The following is a 25,716-nucleotide window of genomic DNA, read 5'->3' as shown; positions in this document are numbered from 1 at the left end:
GAATAAAGCTACTGCCTATGATCTAGCTAGAAGGCTTTTTGATGGATAGTAATCTACTTTCTCTTTAAAACTTATTAGACATTCTGTTGCTAACTATTTCATCTGAATTCTTTTTTCATTTTACATTATTCATCCTTAATATATGAAACTGGGAGAATCCAGATAATTTTTAAATATATTTGAGTTACCATGACTTGTCTAGCTATTGATGAAAGTTGCTGGAAATTATAGTGCAAAAACAACTGAAGGACCACAGATTCTCTAACCCTTACCTAGTTTAATTCAAATGAGTCCATGAATGTTTCCAGTATCTTTAGGCTGGAACAGAACCTACTCCATATTCCTGTTGTTGTTATGTGCTTTTTTAAAAAACTAGATGAAGTTGGCAGTCTCAAGATTTATTTCACATTTCACAGCTGAATCCATTTATACAACTCTCAGACAAGAAACACCTTCCAACGTCCATTTGTCCCTACATTTGTCAACAAATCACTAGAAAACTTTGATAACTAATTGAAGTTTGGGTTTAAATGCAACATATGTACGCTGTGATTCAAATTCTGAATTAAAAAGAAATGGATAAAAGTAGTAGAACAGTGAGAAAGTAGGGGAGGAAAAAGAAAAAAATAAGGGACGGACTTCTAGTCTTAACAGCAGTTATAAAAATATTTATATTTTAGCCTAAGGCTGCATTAAAGCTTCCTTCTTCCATGGTCTACCATTTCTAATAATCAGTACATTTTTTTTCAGCAAAAAGTGCGTAAGAGGCTTCTAGTCACTAAAAGGAACCAAAGCAAGTTTCAGTACAATATTAATATTATTGCCACCTGGTATAATGTATATTTAGAGGAAACTGGAATCCATTGAGGCCTTTCAGAAATGAGTCAGGGTGCTCCATACTATTACTTTAGCAATTAGTCTAAATCAAGGTTCTGGAAAACAGAAGTTTCAGACATTTAATTTTTTAGCCACTATTATTCAACTAACAGTGCACAAAAAAATTAACTCCACTATATATGCAAATTAGCTTAGCTGTAACAGAACTGTGTCATCTCCAGTAACTTCCTATATATTTCCTTAGATCTCACTTATTAAAGAATTTGAATGGATACACCTACAACTAATGGTAACCACTTCGTGCTTCTGAAAGTAATGTAACATAGTACACAGAATTTGAGATTACTATGAATTGAAACCTTGCTACAAGTCTTTGTTGGACCACATTACTATGATTATTTTGAAAAGGGCATTATTGTATTTTTCCAAGATGGTTGCCACTGATGGAGAGTGCTGGATTCCAATTGGGCAGATTCCTTTTCTTCTCACTGCAGTTATATTTGACATGGATCATTGCAATCTGTAAGTTAGATGGTTAGATTTGCCGTACTGAACGATTATGAGTTAATAAGGCATCTACTTGACTGCATCTAGTGATTCATTAAAAATGGGGAGTTGGTAATTAAACATTCAGATTTGTAGGCCAAATAAAGGGCATAAATAGCTGGGAATAACAAGAAAATTGAATTATATGAAATTACTATACTGTTTTCTTTCTATGGTGATTTTTGGTACTTACCACAATGGTTGGCATTTATGAAAGCTTAACATGAAATAGGATCAGAATGGCAATCTTTACTTAGGAAACAAGTTATATTAAACTTAATAAGAATTCTGTCATTTAATAGCAATTGCTAAATTTCTAAATAAGTAGCTTTCTATTTAGAAATACAATTACCTCTACAAATATCCCTGGTTTAAAATAGCTTGACATGAGAATTGACTTCCTGAAATAAAGAATGAAAAGAAAACACCAGAGACAATACTGTATGAAAACGGCATATTTGTTTTATTAAACTTATTCCAAATAACAGAGGACTGATTCATTATCCGTCCTTGAAAAATTGAGATAAGTAACTAGAATGGAATGTGAATAGTCATTTAAATGTTACTTTCTGAAATATGCATTCATTTGGCAAATACTCCACTGTGAATATGAAAGTGCCAGTGCTGTATTACGCACCTAACTTTCTGAATTTGAAAGACAGTGAATCAAGATATACAGGACATTTTAACACATGCTTATAGAAGGGATGGGATAGCTAAGAAAAACATGGAATCTTCATTTTAGAATTAAAACTAGCAACAATAAGCACTATAGCAGCAATTATTAAGTTAGCATTGGAGTAAATTTACCAAATGATTTCAGAACATTCGTTACACATAGTATAATTTAGAACAGTTTTTAGAGTTAATTATTAACATCTGGACTATACTCATTGTAAATTATTATTTGTTAGCAGTTCCTCCCACTTTTGAAGTATACACTTAATGCAGTTAGTTTAATCTGTTCTAGTGCCAACAGAACTTGTTCAACACAGGTGAGAGGAATGTTTCTGGAAAACTCAGGATAGTTCAGTGACTCCACGTATATTCAGAATAAATATTTAGCAAACTGTTGTTTAGACCAGAAGGTTGTCAATGTTCTTCCACCCACTCAATATTCCAGAATATCCTCCCCTGAAAAGTTTTCTAAATATAACATTATACTGTGACACTGAAAGCTTTCTCCAGAATGAACTGCTCTATTCCTGTAGAAATGATTTAAGTAATTCTGTTCCGTATTTTTAAAAAAAACGGAAAGAGGGAGAAAAGAAACAAGAAAAAATAATAATGGTGTGTGTGTGTGTGTGTGAAATCAGATTCATAACAGAGGGATAAAACTCTGACAAATGCAGTTTTTTATATAGTAGTCAGTGTTTTAAATAATGTACCTAAGTATGCCATCTCAAATTCTTAAATGGATTTATAATGTACAGTCAACCTTCCAGGACTATGCAAGCAGATAGATGACAAATACTGTTGATACCATGCGTATAAAATTATATTAATATAGAACATGGTATCATTTCACTCTAAAGGTCTTTAGAGTTTCCATATGCAGATTCTCCCCATTCTATATTCTTTGGAGCTTTCTCTTTAACATTCCTTTATGTACCACTTCTGGACATCCATTCTAATTTCATCCTTCTACTAACCATTGAACACAAGTTATGTGGAGACTCAATTGCTTAATTATACCTCCTAAAGATGGAATTCACAATTGTCTTCTCCCATCCCCATACTATAGAAGATTTGTATGTTGATCATTTTTGTAAAACAATACGGAAGAGCAAGCATTTTTCTATATCTTCTTTTCAAACTTAGCAGTTAATCAATAGCAATCACTCTACAAACTGATTTAGCTGCCCTCTTATATTATAAATGCAGCTTAATATCTCTAGTCCACTTTCTATAACCACACCTATCCATCTTTCCCCACCATCTGTTCACTCATAGCTTTTCTTTCTCCTGCCATACTATCTGACCCTGAAGCAATTCAAACAGTCAGGCTGTCTTTTCTTTCAATTATTCCAATAATCAACCATATTTTGTCAAAAGTGAACCCTTTTATGTTTATTGCCAATTAGACATGCATAATTGTATATGTACCCCACAGCCTTGTATTGGAGAGCAAGAAACAACCTTATCAAATATAATTTATACATAACCTTTATACAGGAGTGATAGCCCATCTTCTACTCTTCTGACATGCACCAGCTGTTTTTCAGTGCACAGTATGCTGCAAAATCCATTCTCTCAAAAGAGAATGAAAAATCCACATGCTGTTGCTTATTAATATAAAGATGCTCCCCTGACACAGAGATTGTAATAAGTCAACAGTTCTAATTATAATCCATGTACAAAGGCATCACTAAACATACATGATATGTTCAAATCTGTGTGCAATGATCTGTTTCCAACAGACAATAAGGAATACACACAAATAATTTTCTATCTCAAGTCTGAGAAGAATTACAATGGTGATATTTGCTACAAGCTACAATATGCCTTTTGGAATTAGTGGAACAATATTTTAACTGATGTTTCTTGAATCAAGAATGCTCTTCAGTGCTACCACTGAAGGATCTGCTTCGAACATGGTTTCGCAGTTGCTCTATGAGCTCTGGATTTTGCTGCTGGATCTGCTGGGCAAATTGCTGTCCCCTGTACAAAATATGTATTTTTAAAAACAAAGATCAGATAAAGACAGCCACTATCATGTAATACACTAAAATTAATGAAATAATATTATTCAAACAGAAGTTACTCTGTTTATTAAGAGAGAAACCACACAGGCATTTGAAAATTCTAACTTAATGTTAACCTAAGGATGCACAGGTAGTCCTTGACTTATGACACTAATGAAGCCTGCCCATTATGGACATAAATTGTGATGGCCATAAAGCAGGTCGGCACATGACCAACTTTATTTTACCTTTTTAGAAGTTGCCTTTATCATCATGGTAATTAAGTGAAACACACTCGTTAAGCAAGCCCATTATTTGCTATAGTGCAGTGGTGGCTAACCTTTTTGGGCTCCTGTGCCAAAAATTTTGTGCGCTCACGTGCCAGCACCCAGAAAGTAATGCATGCCCCCTCCTCTGACTTACCTGCACTGCGCCTCCCAGCTGATTTTCGGCCCCTTTGAGGCCTTTTTCAGCCTTCCAGAAGGTTGAGGAAAGCTTCTGCAGGCTTTGCAGGCTGAAAAATGGGCCCATTTTGTCACTTCCAGTATTTCCGGAAATACAGGAAGTGATGAAACGGGCCTACTTTTTGGCCTACAAAGGCTTTCCTCAAGCCTCTGGGAGGCCAAAAATCAGCTGTGAGGTGCGAATGCGCAGTGAGGTAAGTTTGCCTGTGGCTTGCGTGCCAGCACAAATGGCTCTGTGTGCCACCTGTGGCATGCGTGCCATATGTTCGCCATCACGGCTATAGGGTGTTTTGCTGAAAATATCAAAGTAAATGCTGGTTTTTGTTAAAAACATCATAAATTATAGTCACATGAGTTTGGGATGCTGAAAAAGGCTGTAAATGTGGGCCAATTGGAATGCATCTGAAATGTCATGTGACTGAGGAGCCCTGTTGTCAGAACCAAGCCATAACTAACTTCAGATGGGGGGGTGTCCATCATAACTTCAAATGGTTGCTAAATGACTGTCATTTAAAGAGGACTACTATGTTAAGCAATACAAAAATGATAAAAACAACAAAGATTAATCTTCATTTCTGTGTTACATGTCAATATACGTTATATTTTGTAAAAAAAAAAATCTACAAGATTTAGGCTTACACTACATTAAGCCATAATGTGTTCTGGTTGGCTTTGGCTTAATTCAGTATCTAAACTCAGCCACATTTGATACAAGTGACAGCAAACTATGCCTGATGAACTTGTCATGGGGATAAAACAAGATACGGTTTAGAACAATGTGTGAATTCAGTCTTGGTAAGAATTGCTAAAACAAAATTTAGGAAGTCTAATATATTTTTACTACAGGTAGTATTTGCAACAATATATTGTATCAAATGAACTCTCAAAGCAGTGAACTAATGAAATGGGTATTTGGGACAACAAGGTGAAAAAGTAAAAAGTTAGAACCAAAAAGAGGTTTTCATTCTGAGAGTTAGCTTGCACTATAGAAATGGCACTGTGCAAGTTGATGAAAAGAAATGGTTTATTTAAGGAGATACATGCCACATGTATACAATAAGCGCAGGCTAACACCCAAATAAAGGAGCTCTTTTCAACTTTGGATCCAAAGGCATGAATCCAGCTGGGCCAGTCACTTTCTCTCAGCCCTAAGAGAGAGGCAATGGCACACCACTTCTGAAATATTGCCAAGAAAACTGCCGGGACTTGTCTAGGCCGCGTTGCCAGGAGACAAGACCAGTTCAAAGATATAAACAAAACAAAACAAACACCATGCTACTTTTACTTACTGTAATTACAAATCCTTCATTAAATTACTTCCAGTATTTTTAGTCATTCTGACCACCAGATATACAACATCTTACTTCTTAAAGCTTAACCTTTTATCAAATGCATCAACTAAATGAATTAAACTATCTAAATTATATCAACTAACTAAATGGATTAAACTATATATACTCACGCATGAATTAGGCTTGAGAGATCAGTGAGACCACCAACACCTGCAGCAGGACCCCCAATAGCATTTGTCATCATTCCTGACATTCTAAAGGGAATAGATATGACACTGATAAAGAGAAATACAGATTTTCATATCCATTGTTATTAACTATCATGTTATATTCTTTTTCATTAAGAGACTACAAGTAAATGTAAAGCTCTTATAAGCCTACTTACATTGAGAATGAGATATATTAATGCAAACAATTTCCACTGTCATAAATCCAAATAAGAACAATGTGAGTTGTTTTTTTTAAAGCACTGTTGCTTGTTTACCATGAAGGCTGCTATCACTTGTAATCTCTGCATAACGGGGGCGGGGAGGCAGTTACAATGATCCACCTCAGATGTCTTAGGGATAGAAGTGATTTTGAAGAGGCATTTAAAGATTTCCCTAACAATCGGATGATTAGTTTGGCTATTTACTTAGTTGATCTCTGTAATCAAGAGTGAATAAGGCTGCTGTGCAAGATTTCCCTCCCCCGCTTCATACACCTCCTTCTGGTTGCTGATCCAAGGGAGCTCATAGTTTAAGGCAGGGGTCCCCAACCGCCGGTCCGCGGACCGGTACCGGTCTGTGGAACAAGTCTTACCGGGCCGCTGGTTGCTGGGCGCCGCCATCTTTTTTGGTAAAAAAGTGCTTCCGGTGAGCTTTTCGGGTAGAAAGCTCACCGGAAGCACTTTTTCATCAAAAAGATGGCGGCGTAAGCGCTTCGGTGAGCTTTTCCGGGTAGAAAGCCATTTCTACCCAAAAAGCTCACCGAGGCGCTAGCGCCCCCATCTTTTTGATGAAAAAGTGCTTCCGTGAGCGTCACCGGAAGCACTTTTTCGTAAAAAAGATGGCGGCGCCCAGTTGATGCCGGTACCGGGCCGCGGCGCCCAGCTGATGCCGGTACCGGGCCGCGGCGTCAAAAAGGTTGGGGATCACTGGTTTAAGGAACAGCTCAAGGAAATTAAATGTAGATTCTACAGGTTCTAAATAGTAAAAAATGAAGAATAAATATGACTGAACACTGGTATGAGCCTAGGTTTGAATCTATACCGCCTGCCTGCCTATCATCCATATCTCTCTCCCTTTCCCTCCCCTCCCTCCGTGTGTGTGTGTGTGTGTGTATGTATATCATCTATCTTCTATCTATCTATCTATCTATCTATCTATCTATCTATCTATCTATCTACCTACCTACCTACCTACCTACCTACCTACCTTACCACCCATCTTACTTCAGGGTAACTCTGGGTGGCTTACAATGTTAAACATTTACTTCATTGGTTAAGGTAGTGAAATAGAACTATCTGTGCCCTTATTATGTCTGTGCATCTCACAGCTCTGTTTAAATGGACTGACATGCTGTTAGGGAATGATAGATGAGAAGAACTTCAGGCTGCTGGGACTTGTTTACTCATGAGTCCAACTTGCAAATTCAAGTGGTTTTTATCTCTAAAATGCCTGATAAAGGCAGAATTCAATGCTGCTAAGGTTATCTGGAACTGTTTTAAATCTGAGGAATCTTTTGGAGCTGTTCCTGGACCTATATAAGCAGACAAGGAAAAAATAGGCAACTGGGTTTGAGGGGTGGAAAATACTTTTTTAAGGGAAGGGACTATACCAGTCACTTTGAAGAAGTGATCCCTTGACTGAATAATACCACTAGGCCTTTAATTCACCCTTTCTACATAAAGGCTGAGAACGTGATGAGGATTTAGCTAGAAAGAGTCCTGGATGAAGTGGATTTTAACCTGGGGATGTGATCAAAACATCCCCAGGTTAAAATCCATTCCCAGGAAACATCCAGATGGATAGAGTGCAGTGTTTCTTGCTCTGTTGGACCTTCCAGTAACATTCAAAACTATTGACACATCTTGAACAGCAGATGGTGGTTTACTTTACTTTACTCCGCTTTAGGTGATGTGCCCGAGTGACAATTTTTTGAGCAGCAAATTCTGCTCAATATTCACTGATGCTCTCCTTATCACATATCCTCAAGATTACCTCTCAAAACTACTTACAATCTTTATATTTTGTACTCTATTAGTATTATGAGTCACCTAGAGTCTAAAAGTGTGGTGGAATAGAAACCATGTCACATAACACGCATGTACTCAATTTATTAGGATTTAAATTTCAGAAACTCATATGAATTTTCTTTGAACCCATCAAAGAACAGATTCCACTGCCAGATTTTTTCTTGAGTTCAAAAGCAGAGCTATAATCTCTTCTTCATCCTAGTCTAACAAATGGAAAAATCATTACTAGAAAGAAAATTGTTCAGTGAAATTTCAGGACTAGGTGTGTTTCCTGAAAGTGATGTGTGCTCACCCTAATCCTCTATGTTATGCTTGCTTTGTCATCTCTATGACAACACAGGTGGCCTGTGTTGATACTTACAGTTGCTGGACTTGAGGATTCTGCATTAAACTTGCTGCCTGAAATAGATGAAATAATTTCAGCCATAAGGAAGCCAATAATTTGGCAGGATAGTTTCATTAGCAAGTACCACTGTGAATAATGGTCAGACTTGCACTTTCAAAGTCAAACTTTTTTGGGATTTAATTAACCTTAATATCAAATGACTATGGTATCTCAGTACTGGCCTATTATGAGTCTAGCTACTTGTAATATGTGGTTCTTTTGAAGCTGCCCAAACCGTTAGAAGCTCAGCTACTTGAATCTTTTCAAGTATGGGGCCAAACTATGAAATACTTTCCAAGGGACCATATCTTCACCCCACCCTTTTAACAAAATATCAAAAACACTCCTTTTTACCAGGCTTTTAGCTGTTCAAGCAGTTTTAATTGTCCTGGTGTTAAGAACATTGCATTGTCTCCATTGATTTTAATTGTATTGGTTTGACTGTTGAGTTTTTGTATTTTGCATTCCAGTTACAGGGTGCTTTGAATAAGGTGAAAGAAAGGATTTAATTTTAATCAATGACATCATCATCTTAACAAATAATGAAAATATTACATCAAGAAGAGTAAGAAGTAGTTAGCGAATATGAGAAACAGTGGAATCTAGGAACAGCAACAATAATTTTTAAATACACTTACCATGCTAATGAAGGCAGGATTGTTTATCAAACTTGCCATATCAAAACTCAGACCAGTTCCAGTCTGAAAATAAATACATGCCAACTATAAGTAAAGAAGCACTGGATAACCAAAACACTTAAACAATTTATTATTACAAATGATTTGAAAGCTAACTTACAGGACTGGACATGTCTCTTGATTTCTGTTCAGCTATTTTCAGGTTTGATTTGTAAGAATCATTTTCTGGATCAAGATCCAGTGCCTTTTGGTAACTGTTAATTGCCTCTTGATATTTATTCATTGAAGTTAGAGCCAATCTAATATGAACAAAGGGAGTCAACATGAGGACAATATGAACAAATATTTCTATTTTTTAAAATCTATTCTTTAAAAATATAAATACAGTTTAAATCATAAAGAATGGGCTCAAATTCATTAAAAGTATGCCACAAAGTAATAAAAATGTTAATATTTTCCTAGCCCTATAGCTTTATTTTAAAACGGCATTCACTGAATGTTGGTTACTTTATTGCTCAGTTTATCTAGTGTTTAAAAGTAACTCTCTACTTTCTATTTCTATTTTCATATAAGCTTCTCTCTGCTCCTCATCCCAACTACCTGTAGAATTGCTACTCATCCATGCTGAGGTGTTTTTATAGAAGAACAGGCAGAGCTGTGGGTGGGGGCAGAATAAAACACATCATCGGTTTAGAGTCTTTGCATTGCCACAAGTGATCCAAATCTAGCTCCTCCTTGCCTTCTATTGACACTTATCTAATGCCAATTTAGTGCTGATCATTAGTTGACCAGATTTTTGTGTATAGGCAATAGGGCATAGGCTGTATATAGTAAATAAATCATTTATGCAGCAACCTATACAAATGATTTTGATTCTTTGCACTTTGCAGTTTTGTGACTAAGTCTGTGACTAAGCACAGTTACAAGAAGTCCCTTTAAAAGCATGGACCATCCATCCATCCATCCATCCATCCATCCATCCATACATACATACATACATATATATAAATTTGTAATGATATAATGTAGTAGATGTGTAGCAAACCATATTACACCACATATAGGGAGAATTTTATTACAATTTGCATACATTTAGAAAATAGGGAATGGTATATAATTTCAATTCTGTGTAGTGGATACCATGAGAAATGGGTTTACCATATAGTTACATGCATATTACATTAACTTCTCACTTAGTAAGCTTCTCAAATAGTAAATGATAAATGATGTTTGAAAAAGAATATAAAGTTTTTCTGTTTGTAAGATAGCTTTCAGTAGCTTATAGATTAGTTGCACAAAATAATTGTCAGGTTCTAGAAATAAAGATAATTTTCCACAGGTTGGGATCAAATCTTACTTTTAAGAAGCTCAAAACTTGCTTATTTTGAAAATCATGAGGGTCAACAGAGAGGGTCAATATAATGAGTCAACTGAAAAAAGGCCATTGATTTGAATACTTCCTATTTTTTTGAAACCATGTCATATAACCGACCAAATATTATTATGGAGTTTAAAAATACTTATTAGTCCAGAGGTGGTATTCAGCAGGTTCTGACCAGTTCTGGGGAACCGGTTGCGGAAATTTTGAGTAGTTTGGAGAACCAGCTAATACCACTTCTGACTGGAGATTTTACAGTATCCTTACCCTGCCATGCCCACCAAGCCACACCCACAGAACCGGTAATAAAAAAAATTGAATCCCGCCATTGCTTATTACCCTTCTTCCTTTAAAGTTCTCAATGGGCCTTTATGGAAGGAAGGAAGGAAGGAAGGAAGGAAGGAAGGAAGGAAGGAAGGAAGGAAGGAAGGAAGGAGGGAGGGAGGGAGGGAGGGAGGGAGGGAGGAAGGAAGGAAGGAAGGAAGGAAGGAAGGAAGGAAGGAAGGAAGGAAGGAAGGAAGGAAAGAAAGAAAGAAAGAAAGAAAGAAAGAAAGAAAGAAAGAAAGAAAGAAAGAAAGAAAGAAAGAAAGAAAGAAAGAAAGAAAGAAAGAAAAAAGAAAGAAAGATCTTTCGCATAAAGAAAACTTTCTTGTTCTGGCTTTTGCTGATTTTTCGGTTACAAGATGGGAGAATAAATTGAAAGTTAAAAAAATGTTTTAAAAGTACATTAATGAACATACATGAAATCATCTGGGACACTTCAGGTTTCATAAACACAAAAGGTAGAACCTAAAAAAAGTAATTGCTTTGGTTTTTGAATTAAATTAAAATCATGAAGCATATCAGAATGAAGTCATGCAGTAACCCAGACAGCCCTTTCATTTTGAGGATATTAATTTGAACAGCTTAGTTTAATTAAATTGATTGAATTATTATTATTATTATTATTATTATTATTATTATTATTATTATTATTATTATTATTATTATTATTATTATTATTCAGATTAATGTATTAATATTTTAGCTTCTTGGTAATCAAGTAAAAAGATTTACTAATTTGAGATGTTGCCAAATATTTTAAATATCTAGAGCTTTTCCCTTAGAGAAAATGGTTCAGACTGCTAGGAGGAGCTTCATATTTCCTCCTTTTGTAAGAAAATAGAAAAAGAGATCGAGAGGAGGCAAGGAAGAAGAATACCACAGAGATTAGAAAGTGTGGAGAACAAGAGAGAACAAAGGAGAAAAGGGAAAGAAAGAAGGTACAAGAGTTCCAGAGAAAGAAAAATATGGAGGGGGAAAGAAATGAAAGTGTATCAAAGAACGAATTAATAGCACTCTTGCTCCATGACTGTTTTTAATCTTTCACAGCATCAGTACATGGTCTAAGGAAACAACAAAAAATAGAACACGTCCCTCTTTGAAGGAGATGGGTGGCCCAGAAATGTGAGATATGACAAGTTAATTTGCTTACCCCATTCTTCCATATGCTTTGCTGTATTTTGGATCTATTGCAATTGCTCTCTCACAGTCTTTTATTGCTTCACTGTGATTGTTCAGTTTACTTTCAGCTGCAGCTCTACAGTGTGAAAAAAGAGCAAAGCTCAAAATATATATAAGTGAACAAAATGATCTCCATCTGACCACCAACCATTAATATGATTATCATGTTATTTTAAAAAAAAGGCTGTAGATTGTTTTTCCACCCACTAATTACATGTTTTTTGAACAGAAAGAATATTGAAGAAAAAGATCTACCAAAGTCATGTTTCTGTTTTGTCAAGAAACACATTCTTAACAAAATTAAAAAATACCAAAATTAAGAATACCTTTAGAGCAGCGTTTCTTATACTTTTTTGCTCTCAGACCCCTTCCTACTTTTAAAAATTATGGAGGACCCCAAAAGATATATGTATGTGTGTGTGTGTAATATTAAAAATTAAATCTGATGAATTCATAGAATAGTTATTTATTGAATCATGTCAAAATAACAATATTATACCCATTAGATATTAACATAAATATTTTTCATGAAGAGCCCTATATTTTTAACTAAATAAAGAACTAATAATGAGAAAAGTGATCTTGTTTTAAATTTCTGCAAGTATCTTCAATATCTGGCAAATAACTTTGATTTCTTGGGCCTCTGAAGGGTCCTTTCGGACCCCCAGGGCTCCTGAGACCACACTTTAGGAAATACAACTCTAGAATTTGTTTATTTATATAAATGCCACATGACTTCAGAGTGACTCTGGAAAGTTTACTCTCTGGAAACATAAACAAATAAGTAAACAGAGAAAAGTCTGTATCCAGACAAGACAACTTTCATATATTATAAATACACACCTGACAGGAGTTAAAAGCCACCCTACTCCAGGCCTGGGAGAACAACCAGATTTTTAAAGACTTCTAGAACAACATCAGAAGGCACCAGAGGGCAGGTGCAATTTTTAAGTCCTGACAGATGGCATGGTTGAACTCAGTGCTTCTCAAATTCAATAATTTCAACGTGTTGAGTTCTAGAATTCCTCAGCCAGCATACTGGCTGCAGAATTCTGGAAGTTGAAGTCTACACATCTTAAAATTGTGAAGGTTGCGAAACACTGATTTAAAGGGATACAACCTGAAACAACCATCTCTGTTACCAAACAGACAGAACCCATGCAAGAGTCGGCTCGTCAATAACAATATTATTGTTGCATCTCAAACTATCCACTACTGACCTCACCCCATTCCTAAGAGGTCTGTAAGGGGCGTGCATAAGTGCACCGTCGTGCCTCCCATCCCTGTCCTATTGTCCCCATTTATTTGTACCTATTTCCTGTATTCTTACTCATGTTTATACTTATACCTATTCTCTTGTAAGCGATTGACAAATAAAATAAAATTAAAAAATAAAAATAAAATGTTGCTAATTTTTCAACGTCTCCTTAACTCAAAAATATCTTTTCCTGGGATATGCATATGCTCTTCAAGGGTGGGAAAAGAAACAGCTTCTTAAAGAATGCACACATGCCTTCCAAAGTATTTGTTCTGCTTCAGAACTGAAGAGCTGCACATTCTTAAAACTGAACAAAGACTTGCCCATCTAACTCTACTAAAGTTTTTCCAAAGATGAGCCATTGATCTCCACTGGGCCTTAAATTTCAAATAAAATGATAGCTGATGACTGAGCCTAATTAAGGAAGGACAATAAATACAACAGTGAAATTAACAAATGCCTGGCATAGCATTCTGCAGAACAGTGGTATATACTGAGAAAAGTATAAATATAATTCAGAAATAAATATCTGCATGCTTTATTTGAACTTCACCTGTTGCAGTAATAAACCGCATTATTTGGATCTAAGTCTATAGCCCTGGTATAACAATCCACAGCAGCTGCATAATTGTCTTCTTTCATGTGATTATTACCTAAAATAAATCATCATAATAAAATGGTCATCAATAATTGAAATGATGAAATGCTGTTTTGAACAATAGCCTTAGGGGTGCTGTAAAATACACCCCATAAAAAACAACTTGGTTACCCTTCATAAATATTTTTTTTGAAACAAATTATTTTGAGCAATGTTATACAAACTGGAACTATTAAAATTTGTGTCCTGTAATTTTGTTTGACACAAGATGGAACATTCCTTGACAAACTGGCTGAAATTAGTGATCCATTACAGTTCCAACAGCTACAGTATCATAGCTGAAATCAAAAGATTTGTGTCCAGATGCCATGTCATGAATGATGGCAATTTTGGATATCCGTTAACTTCAGTTGGTAATAATAATTACCTTAGAACACAGGACAAAAAATAATAGATCTAAGCCACAGAAATATAACACATTTACCTTAAGTTATAGTTATAGAACTATAAAGAATACTTTAAAAGTAGAACCAGTTACCAATGATCTAAGAAATGGACTGTCTTTGAATGAAGCACTGAGGAAGAAGATGGATAGCCATCTGTCAGAAATGCTTTCATTTATATTACTGCATTGAGTGTGACATTGCTAATTGGAGTAGCAACAAAAATAGCTACTGCTTGCATTCTACTAAACCACTTATGAGACCACATTCTTTTGTATGGGAGTCACATTGAATGTACAGAATATTATGATCTGAAAGGAAACAAATGATGTTACTAAAATGAAGCTGACAAAGATAGGAGGTGCAAATAAAGGCTTGATTCATTAAACAAGAAACTCTAAGGATTTTTAGGTTAATGCAACAGGCCATAAACCATAGGTTGCAAACCACAAAGTCTTATATTAGTCTACACACTAGACCAGTGGTAGCTAACCTTTTTGGGCTCCTGTGCCGAAAATTGTGCGTGCGCTTGTGCATGCGCACTTGCGTGCCAGCACCCAGAAGGCTCCCCCATGCCCCCTTACCTGCACTGCGTGCCTTCCAGCTGATTTTCAGCCTCCCAGAGGCTCGAGGGAAGCCTCTGCAGCCTTTGGAGGCCGAAAAATGGGCCCGTTTTGTCACTTCCGGTATTTCCGGAAATATAGGAAGTGACAAAACGGACCTATTTTTCGACCTGCAAAGGCTGCAGAGGCTTCCCTCGAGCCTCTGGGAGGCCAAAAAAGGCCTCAAACGGGCTGAAAATCAGCTGGGAGGCGCGTGTATGTGCAGTGCAGGTAAGTTTGGCTGGAGCTCATGTGCCCACACAAATGGCTCTGCATGCCACCATCACAGCACCAGACCAAAATTAAGGAGGACATACTATGCTAATGTGATGTGTGATTTAAATGCAATATATCTTTCATCCTAAATCCAAATAAGCATTTATACTGATTTGCTGTACATTTTATGTTCTTGTGGGTTTTTTTATTCTTCCAAAGCAGCAAGGAGACATTATACTTTAAACACACTGTTCATTCCATACAAGATCAACTATTAAACACCAGTAGTCTGACCATTTGTAATTCATTCATGAGCTTATCTATCATCATGACCAACAAATAAACTATGTTATCAATGGTGGAAAGGATTCTTTTTTTCAATTCTTTTTCAGTTTCCTACCTTCATCCTTGAGCTGATCAGCTTTTTCAAGGTCTTCAGGCAAAGAATCTGAGAGAGGTAGAATCTCATTCTATGGATATTTTAAAGAAAGACAAATATTATTTTCTAGAATCCTTTATTTAGGGTCATTTATATCACTGATCTCAAACAAGCCACAAGGGGCCTATTCTGCAATAAATATCGATAATGTAATATCAGGAAGAAATCAATGCTATAAAGTAATTTCCTTTTTAGTGCACAGTATGTCAGAGCAGAGACACTATCCAAATAGTAATCTGGGAGTACTCAAGTCAGCTCTTTCAATCTTGAGTTCCATTTACTATATTAATTTTGAACACAAGCACTAGGGAAAGCAATGCACCAATCTATGCTGGATTTCACCATATTCAATCAGCTCAGAGTATGTCTATTTTTTTACTTTGCTATGTAAAAGAAATGGATCTGATTGCATTCTCTTGAAACATTTCTCGTTCTCTTTATATATATTCATATCTGGATGCAGGAAATATGCAAACTAAAGCTAGTTTAAATATTAATCAGCAGTGTCCAACTAAGATGTCTGAAGGTATACAAGGTATTTTGTATGAAGGTATATAAAACTAAATATAAACATGTATTTACATTTCTACATGAAATGTACATTTCTAATTAAGCTATTTTATCTACAAATGTACAATTACCATTTTTGAACAGATCAAGGTCTCAAATACATTCTAAACCATATTTTTAAATCATGACAAGTTGTCAACAATAGTCAATAATCTGTCAATAATAGTTCTTGATGTATATCATCAGGGGTGGGATCCGACAGGGTTAACTACCGGTTCGGTGATTTACGAGGTTCGGTGATTTACGATGTGCTTCCCTGCACAAGTTGATCTGCTTCATCATCAGCTTGGTGCCTGGACAGCTGAGCAGCGCTGTGTGCAGAGAAGCAGCCTTTGAAAAAGCACTTTTTTCCTGCTTTTTTAACTGCAGCTGTGCCTTACACGGCAGCTGAAGTTGAAAAAGCAGGAAATAACGGTCAGATAAGAGCCCAGGCGGGCGTGTAGGCAAAAACATCAGCAGACATAGAACCAGTTCTAAGTCTGCTGCTCTTCAGAGCTACCAGTTCTACAGAGGTGGACAGAACCAGTAGAAACCCAAGAAACCTGGAGACTTCCGGTTTGTCGGCCGCCGCGAGCGGCAGGGATTTGCGAAGCTGCGCGATCCCTGCCGCTAGCCGTTTTGGGGCTCCGACCCAGCCGGGTGCGGAGCTAGGCTGCCCTGCAGGGGCAGCTGAAGTAGGGGATCCGGAGAAGGGTTTGGGGTGCTGCAGACTCCCTCCTGGCCGGCAGAACTCCCTTTTCCCAGGACGGTGCAGCGGCGGTCCGTAATGGCCGCCACAAAGAAGCTGGCAGCCGGGTAAGAATGCGCAGGAGGAAGTGGAGAAAGTGATTGAGAGGAGAAAGTTTTCTTGGCTCCTAGGACTCTAAGACATATTTAATAAAATTCCTGAAAAGTATGATTCTCTGAATAATACCTGCCAGAAGAGGAAAAAGCAGCTGCTTGAAGGTGCTGAAAGGATAGCTTTCCCTCTTTTCCTACGGAATAAATAACTGGATATTAAGAAACCTATTTTTAGGTGGAAATTGGTTTTAAGCGATGAGTGGGAAGAGAGAGGATTAAGAAGAAAATATTTGTATGCTAAGATTTGTTGGAGCAGATGCCTTAAGGATTTGAAGACTAGAATATATTGTAATAAGATTTTAAACAGATTTGGACTTTCTTTCTCTTTGATTGATATTACCCCAGAAGGAGAAAGTGAGAACTCTGCCTTGGTTTGGACTGATTGATAACTTTGGGACTGTTTTATCTTTTTTATTTTCTTTTGAATATTCTGGTTGTTGTAAGAAGAAAGAAGAAGAAAAGAAGAGAAAAGATTTATAATGGCTCTTTCTGTTGAGGAACTAAGAAAAGAATATGAACAAGCAAAAAAAATGGTAAAGATGGTGTGGAAGAAGCTTTCCTTTTCTTAGAAATGGCGCTTACTAATTATCAACAAAAATTACAACAGATGAAGACAGCAGAGGAACAAGAAAGAAAGGAAGGAGCCATCTTTAATGAATCTCAGAATTTGATCCAGAAAAAGGAAGAGAGAAACAAAAGAGAGAGAAAAGAAGAAAACTAAAGGATTTAAGGACTTAAGATCCAAAAAACATTTAAGAAAGGGAAAAATAAAGTGCAAAACCAATATGATGATTGTAAACAAAGGGAAAAGAAATACGACAGAGAGGGAAGCCGGTAAGGCAGAGGCTAGAAGAAGGGGGTAGAAAGGTTTGTTGGGAAAAGAAAGAAAGGGAAAAGGTGGAGAAAAGCTACAACGTTTTGAAATTAAATGGAAAAAAGGAATTTTTATGGATAATGGATAAAGTATAATTTTTTTTAAAAAAAAAAAAAGATTTTGCAAGGTACATAAGATGAGATGGTAGTATTGTAATGGTTTAAGAGTTGATAAGAGATTAAAATGTTAAAATGTTTAAAAATGATTGGCTTTAAAACTTAATAATAGGAGAGGTTTAGAATATTGTTTTAATTAAAGAGTTTAATAAAATTATGGTATTGATGTTATTATAAAATTTTTATTATAGTATTTCTTTTTAATATTTGGATTTATTGTCTAATTATGCATAATTGTGTTGGATGTATTAGTTAGATAGAATGTACCAAGCAAAATCTGATTGGGTATTAGATATTATTTTAAAGATTAATTTGATTAACTTAGGGGGAGATAGAAAGGCATCATACTCTGATTAATGATTTCAGGAGAAACTGATTTTCTTTTTTTCATAAGGGATGAGACAAAGGGATGATAAAAAATGGACAAAAGATACAAGTATAATGATTTAAACTAAGATGATTAATTAAGGTAGAATTAAGAAGTGTGAAATATGTGGAGAAGTTAATATAGAAGGTTTAGAATGGTAAATAAAATAAGTAATGATATGTAAGATGAGCATGAATATAATTGAAGTCCATGAAGAGAGAGATACCTGGGCCCAAGTTACTTTCCAAAAGATTTTTTTATGTTTTGTGTGTTGTGTGTATATGTCTTTTTGGGGGAGAATTGGTAAAAACTTGTAGAAATATAGAATGAGAATAATGGTAACTAAGTCAGAAAGAATCAGATGAAATAATAATAATGATATTGAATAAGAGTAAAGAGAAGTAAAGAGAAATTGAATAAGAGGTTTTGGTATATTATATGGAAATGGTTTAAAACAGAATCATAATTTATCTGACTTGTTAAATTTACAATGGAAAAAGGTTTAAACATGTAATGAATAATGATAATTTGTGTGTTTTAAAAATTAATAAAACTTGTTTTAAAAAAAAAAAGAAACCCAAGAAACCCTAGAAATTCAAGGCCCACGGGCCACATTAGGCCCACAATGTGGTCAGATCCACTCCCTGGGGCTGTCCTGGTCTACCCAGTGCAAAGAGGAAAGATCAGGCCAGTGTGGCCTCGGCTCAGTCTACCTAATGATGAAAGATCAGGCCAACGTAGCTTTGGCCTGGTCTACCCAGTGCGTAAAGGAAAGATCAGGCCAGTGTAGCTTCAGCCCAGTCTACCCAGTGCAAAGAGGAAACATGGCAGCAGTTTGGGAAGTGGCATCAAACTGGCCACGCCCACCCAGTCAGACACACCTACCCAGCCATCTATGCCCACTCAGTCGACCATGCCCGCCAGGCCCCCTGAGGACAACCACAGCCCTGATGCGGTCCTTAAGGAAATTGAATTTGACATCCTTGATTTATATTAAATCAAAACCAATCAGAACTTGAAAAAAAGGGATGAAAATAAATCTATAAGCTGAATAAAAATCTTTGGCCCAGGCTAACAAAAGTATCATAACATTTCATAAATAAGCCATTTCATAAATAAGGCAAGGACCATTCTACAATTCTTTGGTAGCAAACTGGAGCTAGAATTCTCTATAGAAAAGTGTACCCTATTAAAATGTTTGAATCTCTATAAAGATATAATAATACAAAAATTAATTAATTTGTACCTTATGACAAGAATCTGCAAATATTTCTATCAAACGTGAAGGTACTGCAAGACGGGTATCCTCTAAATTAATTTTGAAGACTGTCTCCAGACACTGAATTGCCACTAGAGAGAAATAAATTATTTTTAAAAATAATGTGATGTTTATCATCACCATAAATTTCAAACCGTAATTGTTATCTGATCTCAAACCCAAAAACCAAATAGATATATTTTTTTTACTCTGTTTCTATGCAGAGCAACCAGATCCCATCTTGTTTTGTTTTGTACTGTGTTTATTATTGTTCTTGTTGTTACTGTTATATTGTGAGTCATTTAGAGTCAGCTTGGAGCTGGGCAGTACCTAAATTAAGTTCAGAAAGATATTAATCTGCAAGAAATCCAATAAGATCAATAAATCTAGGCTAACAATGAGAAAAAAAATTAATAAAGCATCGCTCGTAACCTGCCAATATGGTCTTTGTTAATCTTCAGAGTCTCTTAAAATTGTTTGAGATTCATACTACAAATATAGTATAAAGTATTTACAGTATGAATCTCAAACATTTATCTTAGCAGTTGTGCATGACAATCTGACATTATTGCTAGTTTTTGTGTCCCTTTAAATGGAATTTTATAACATCATGTTCAGTTACTACTGATTTAACAAATTATCCTAACAATGTCTTTCTTATTGTTTTAGTCAAGTGTTAATAATGTTTTATAATTCCACAATATATCTGAAGCCATACAATATATGATATATTCTAATGATGAAAGTGGATTTCTGCCATCCTTAGTGGATCAAATTTTTTTTGAATTTTTCTTGTAGATGTATAGATCATGTTTAAATTGATTTTCTCCAGAAATTTTCCACTTCAATCTGTAACGGTTTCAATATAAGGGAGAAGCAACTGTTTCTTTGCCTCTGAAGATGGCAGCCATTGCTGCTGACATATGGTCAGGGTACCAAAAAAATTGGACTGTGGCCTATTAGATCAGAAGGTCATCACCATTTGACTGATCATGAAAGCCTAATCAATATATATCTTTAATAAGATTTAAACATGTTCACTTATCCTGGAAATTTGAAACAATTTAAGTAGAATTTTGTATGTCTCAAACATGAGGTATAGCAAAGGGAATATTTTATTTATTTATACCATTGTTCAATGGAAAAATAGCTTCATTCCATATTTAGTGTTGGATTGATAATGTGTGCTGCCTCCACTGGTGTATTTTCCCTTGTCCCAGTAGCCTGTAAAATCACTTCCCATCTCAACAGACACCCAAGTAAGAATGCCAGCCAAGTGTCCCTTAATGATGAGCCAAACAGACAACAAATACCAAGTCTACTCAGACAGGACCTAAACTGTGCAAAATACAAATATTTCAGAAATATTTGAATTAGCACAAAATGGAGGGCTTGTAGGAAGTCAATGTTTTCCTGGTAGAGGACAGAAGTAAATGATTTGATCCTATGTAAGCCTTTCGGGGGGGGGGACGACTTCCTACAGTGGTTTTACATATTCAGATTAGTCCAAATTGATTTGGGATATATTGTAATTTCAATTACTATATTGGAGTTATGTTTACAAATAAAAATTAAATAAAAAGTGTGGTTGCGTGATTTTTATAAGATATTCAGTAAATCTCTGTTATGATAATGGCTTAGAATTTTTCTTCTCTTCATCACAAAAGAGTGAAATGTTTTTACTCATTTGATTTGGAAGAAGTGTTTTGTAATACCTTTTTAAATTATTTTAAAAATATATCAAAACAGACCTTCCTAATTAAATATTTTCCTTAAAAAGTATCAACATTTTACTGATATAAAATAGAGAAAATCTCAATTTCAAAGTACACTCATTGCTTCAACCAACAATACCTCTAAATGTAATTTCATTTAAATATTCTAAAATTAGATTCAATTATCTAGACTTAACAGTAAACAAAATTTGTTCAGACATAAGCTTCACGATCCCAATCATATGCCTACATTCCCAAATACCTACAGCCTGGCTGACAAGAATAACTTAACATATGGTAAAAAAAATATATTTAACAAGTCAGCACAATTGTTAGCCTACAGCTAGCAGCATAATGGTCATGCTGTCCATATATTGAGCAGGAGTTGAACTTGACAGAAAAAACTCTTAATGATTAAAATTGTTTTATAATTAAATGAGCATAATAATAATCTTGTAAACTCTGCTAAGCAGGAGATGGTAGTATCTTCAGCATCATCAAGCTGATCTCAAAAATTAAGCAGGGTTCAGAAGGTTGCAACATGCTAAGACTACAGACTGTGGTAAGATGGGCAGCTAATAAAATTTATAATAAATAAATAGTCTGGGAAGTGGGGGAAAAACTCTGAAAAAGATTAAGGCAAAATATTTCAATATTACCATCAAGGAAACTACATGGATGTTTCTATGTAGTTACCGTATTTGCGGCGTATAAGGCGACTTTTTGCCCTGAAAAACATGCCTCCAAGTGGGGGGTCGTCTTATGCGCCGGTAAATACGTTGTCACTCAGTGCAAGAGGCGACGGGGCGGGGCTCCGCAACTTGCGAAGCCCCTTCAAGCCCAGCCGGAGTCTCTCTTCCTCCTCCTCCCCCTCCGCCCAGCTCGGGCGCTTGCGGAGGCCAATCTGGAGGTGGGGTGGGGGTGGAGCGGGAAGGTCTCTGGCGGGGCCGCTTGCCCAGCCAGCCCCGAGGCGCGTAATGGCCCGGGGTGGGAGGGAGAGAAGGTGGTGGGGGTGGACTGTGGTGCCCCTCCTTCTGGGCAGCGGGGCGGGGGCGGCAATTTGCTCCTCCGCTTCTCCTCTCTCTTTGAAAGACCGGGAGGGCTGTGCTTGGGGCAGGGGGTGTCCTCGGGAAGTTCCTGATGGGACCCGCTGGGCAGGGCCACCCGGCTCCCGAGCTGCTTTCCAGGGTCCCCTTGAGAAGAAAAGGGTCCGGTGGGCGGTGGAAGAAGGCGAGGACCTCCTCCCGCCCCCTGTCCCGTCCGTCCCTCCTCTTGTCCCCTCCTCGCTTAAGAGAAAAGATCCGCCTCCTCTGCACCGAGCTGCCACCGGCGCCGCGTCTCCGGCCAGCGCGCGCTTCGACTTGGGAACCGGCCAGCGACTTTAAAACCGGCGGAGGCCAGAGATGGCAGAATTACCCTCCACACCACACACACACACACACAGAGAGAGAGAGAGAGAGAGAGAGAGAAAGTTGGCAGCTGTCCATCCCCCACCCTTGGGTCCGATGGCACGCACGTGGGGCTGTCACAAAGAAAGGGAGAGGAATTGAGTGCCAGCCTGAGAAAGCGAAGCTGCCTCTCTAAAGCATTTTGGTGGCTTTGTAAGTTTGGGGGAAAGGGCGGGGGTGTCAATCAAGAATTATATCCAGAATACCCCAAGTGTTACAACTTACCGTATTTGCTGGCGTATGAGATGACTTTTTTGCCCTGAAAAACATGCCTCCAAGTGGGGGGTCGTCTTATACGGCGAGTATATAACAAAAACTATATTTTGAGTGGAAATGTTGGGGGCTCGTCTTATACGCCCAGTCGTCTTATACGCCGGCAAATACGGTATTATAATTCCCTGGGACATGGAAAATCCAAGGTGTTAAAGCAACTGATAGATAAATCTTTTGTCATCACAAGATATCCTATACCAGTGGTTAGTTCTGGAACTTAACAATCAAGATTGGCTTAACATACAGCAGGAAATAATGTATCTTTTCCTTTATTAAATAGAAAGCTAAACCTTACCAATCTCACATAGGAAATCTACTCTAGGTTTGTGAATTTGTGCCTGCCACAATAATTCTCCATATGAACTGGGTACCAAACATTCCTCTATGACTATGCACGGAAAGAGAAAACTGTACTGAACAATCTTTCTGATTCACCCTTTTTACTTTTTTAAGAATAACTGAGGTAAACGACTAAGGGACTCTTAACGTTCTTCAGTTTTAAAATAAGTTTATGAAATACACACCTTCCAAGCTTTCTTGTTCATCTGATGTGAAAGTATCCATTTGACTCTGTTCTCTCAGGAAATGGATGATAGCATAAACAAGGTGCTTCACTGAAGACATTCTCAAATTTAATGCAGTTTTTCTGAATCATAAAAACAGGACAATAGAAAGACTGTTAATGAAGTTAACATCTATTGCACTGAAGAAATGGACAAATGATGAGTTGTATTCTGAATTAGATTTTTATCTGAGAATCTCTTTCTTGAGGAAAAGCTTTCAGCCACTTTTAAATATCATGGGCTCAGTTCTTCAAAAAGGACAAGAACTTTTTAGATATTATTTTACTAACCTATTAATAAAATATAAAAAATAATTCAAAGAAAAATGTAATTAAAGATATTGTTTAAATCACCAATATGATTAACCAATTTTATTTCCTGTTTCTCCATCTTCAATAGTTAGAATAAAAAATGGAGTCTAAAGCAAATAGTCTTTCATTCTGGGGTTCTGTTTATAAGTTAACAAACTGCTAGAAGTTTCATAACATTCTCTTAATCCACCACTGGACGTGACTTTGACATTTCTGCCATCTGTGGGCTGAAGAAGCTAGATCCAATCTGTGCATAAACTGATTTGGCTGAACTTGCCCTCCAGCATGCAATGTTTTCATCTGAAGAAGCAAACACAAATGTATTCAATTCAACTGTATTATAGCCTTTAGACAACAAATAAAATAGTAACAGAGCAGTAAATGAACAATAACTATACAACAATCAGTCTGATTTTCCACTATGGTTCCCCTGCCAGAATCTGCTAAATAACACAATTTTGCAACATTGCATGAGAAATATTATCAACAAACAACACAGAAGATAGCTTAGTGACCAGAGATTGATCCTAAAATGGGAAAAAACAGCTTTCTCTCTATATTGTATTAAACTTAACAATGTAAAAGATGAGTAATTGATTCTACCTACTTCTTGTGTACAACATGGGCAGAGACAATGAACGCTGAACACTGCAATATTTGCTCTTTACAACAATGCTGTAGTAAGTGCATTACAGCACCCTTAGTACAGGTCCACTGATAGTTTGGCTAAGCGAGTTAGATGGAGAGCCGGCCTCTGATCGTTTTTTGTATCAATGAAAAGCTGGATAATCTCTTTAAATTATACTACAACTCAATTTCAAATAATGATTGAACAATTAATTATTTTGCCTAAGACCAGCCAACATTACATAAAATGGTCTGAAAAAGATTATCTGAAAGTAGTATCTGCTTAAGAGACTTCTTAAAGTAGATTGAAAGGAATCATTTTAAACACAATAAAGAAGCCCTGTAGACTAATAAATAAATTTAAGCCACTAATTAAATATTCCTAAGCTTTTGTTTCTATTCTAATCAGCCTTGTTTCTAGCCTGAGCCACATCTGAACCACATTTGGGAGTACCAAAAATAAACCTGAAAAATCTAGATTGAAGTGATCTCAGTAGACTAGAACTGATTACGGACTGACACTTGCCCCAAATAGTTATTGTACTAAGCTTTTGTCTGCAAAGTTTAATAGCTCCAGATAAATATCAATTTCCTTATGAATAATAATACTGTATTATTAGTTTTTATCATCATCATCATATATTATTACTATTTAGTTTTCAAGTATGATTTATGTTGATTGCTTATTTAATATCCTATGACTATCACTAAGTGTTGTATCTTATGATGAATGTATTTTTATGTTGACTATGATCATGATTTATCACTTATAGCTTTTATGTATACTGAGGGCTCATGCACCAAAGACAAATTCTTTGTGTGTCCAATCACACTTGGCCAATAAAGAATTCTATTCTAATAATACTGTAAAATTGATGTGGTAGTTCTTTGGACCAAATCAAAGCCCCTTCTAGACTTTCACTGGAATTAAATCCAAGATATATAAACAATTTAACATATTCTGTCTGATAACCATTAATATTTAACTAAAATGTTTTTTAAAAAATAATTAACCATCAAGTGCTTTTTAGGGTAATTCTGGACCAAGGCAATGATAACTCTTTTGTGACCAATCCATGTTTAGAATGACAGAATCATCTATATAAAGATTGGAGATGTTGATTTACTAGTTAGGGAGCCAAAATAGCTATAGATTTTAATTGCTAAGGGAATTAATACACATATTAAATAAAATGGCAGCTAGAGCACAACCCTGGTAAACTTCCATAAATATC

The 25,716-nt window shown here is 36.3% G+C and overlaps 1 protein-coding gene across 1 annotated transcript in view; it reads right to left on the bottom strand.

Moving 5' to 3' along the window:
• Positions 1-1,823: 1,823 nt before the first annotated feature.
• Positions 1,824-25,716, bottom strand: part of SGTB (small glutamine rich tetratricopeptide repeat co-chaperone beta) — a 29,050-nt gene continuing 5,157 nt past the window's right edge. The window contains exons 2-11 of the mRNA XM_026670552.2: positions 23,505-23,626; positions 19,533-19,636; positions 15,481-15,550; positions 13,775-13,874; positions 11,935-12,039; positions 9,243-9,381; positions 9,083-9,145; positions 8,421-8,458; positions 5,994-6,077; positions 1,824-4,044 (exon numbers count right to left, since the gene is read on the bottom strand). Of these exons, the coding sequence (XP_026526337.2) occupies positions 3,933-4,044; positions 5,994-6,077; positions 8,421-8,458; positions 9,083-9,145; positions 9,243-9,381; positions 11,935-12,039; positions 13,775-13,874; positions 15,481-15,550; positions 19,533-19,636; positions 23,505-23,604 (915 nt within the window). The 5' untranslated portion in view covers positions 23,605-23,626 and the 3' untranslated portion in view covers positions 1,824-3,932. The remainder of the gene's footprint in view (positions 4,045-5,993; positions 6,078-8,420; positions 8,459-9,082; positions 9,146-9,242; positions 9,382-11,934; positions 12,040-13,774; positions 13,875-15,480; positions 15,551-19,532; positions 19,637-23,504; positions 23,627-25,716) is intronic.

The sequence above is a fragment of the Notechis scutatus genome, chromosome 2 (assembly GCF_049901735.1).
Source record: "Notechis scutatus isolate UNSWTSFEM ecotype Mainland chromosome 2, rNotScu1.2, whole genome shotgun sequence".
NCBI lineage: Eukaryota > Metazoa > Chordata > Lepidosauria > Squamata > Elapidae > Notechis > Notechis scutatus.
This window is presented reverse-complemented; position numbering and strand designations above follow the sequence as displayed.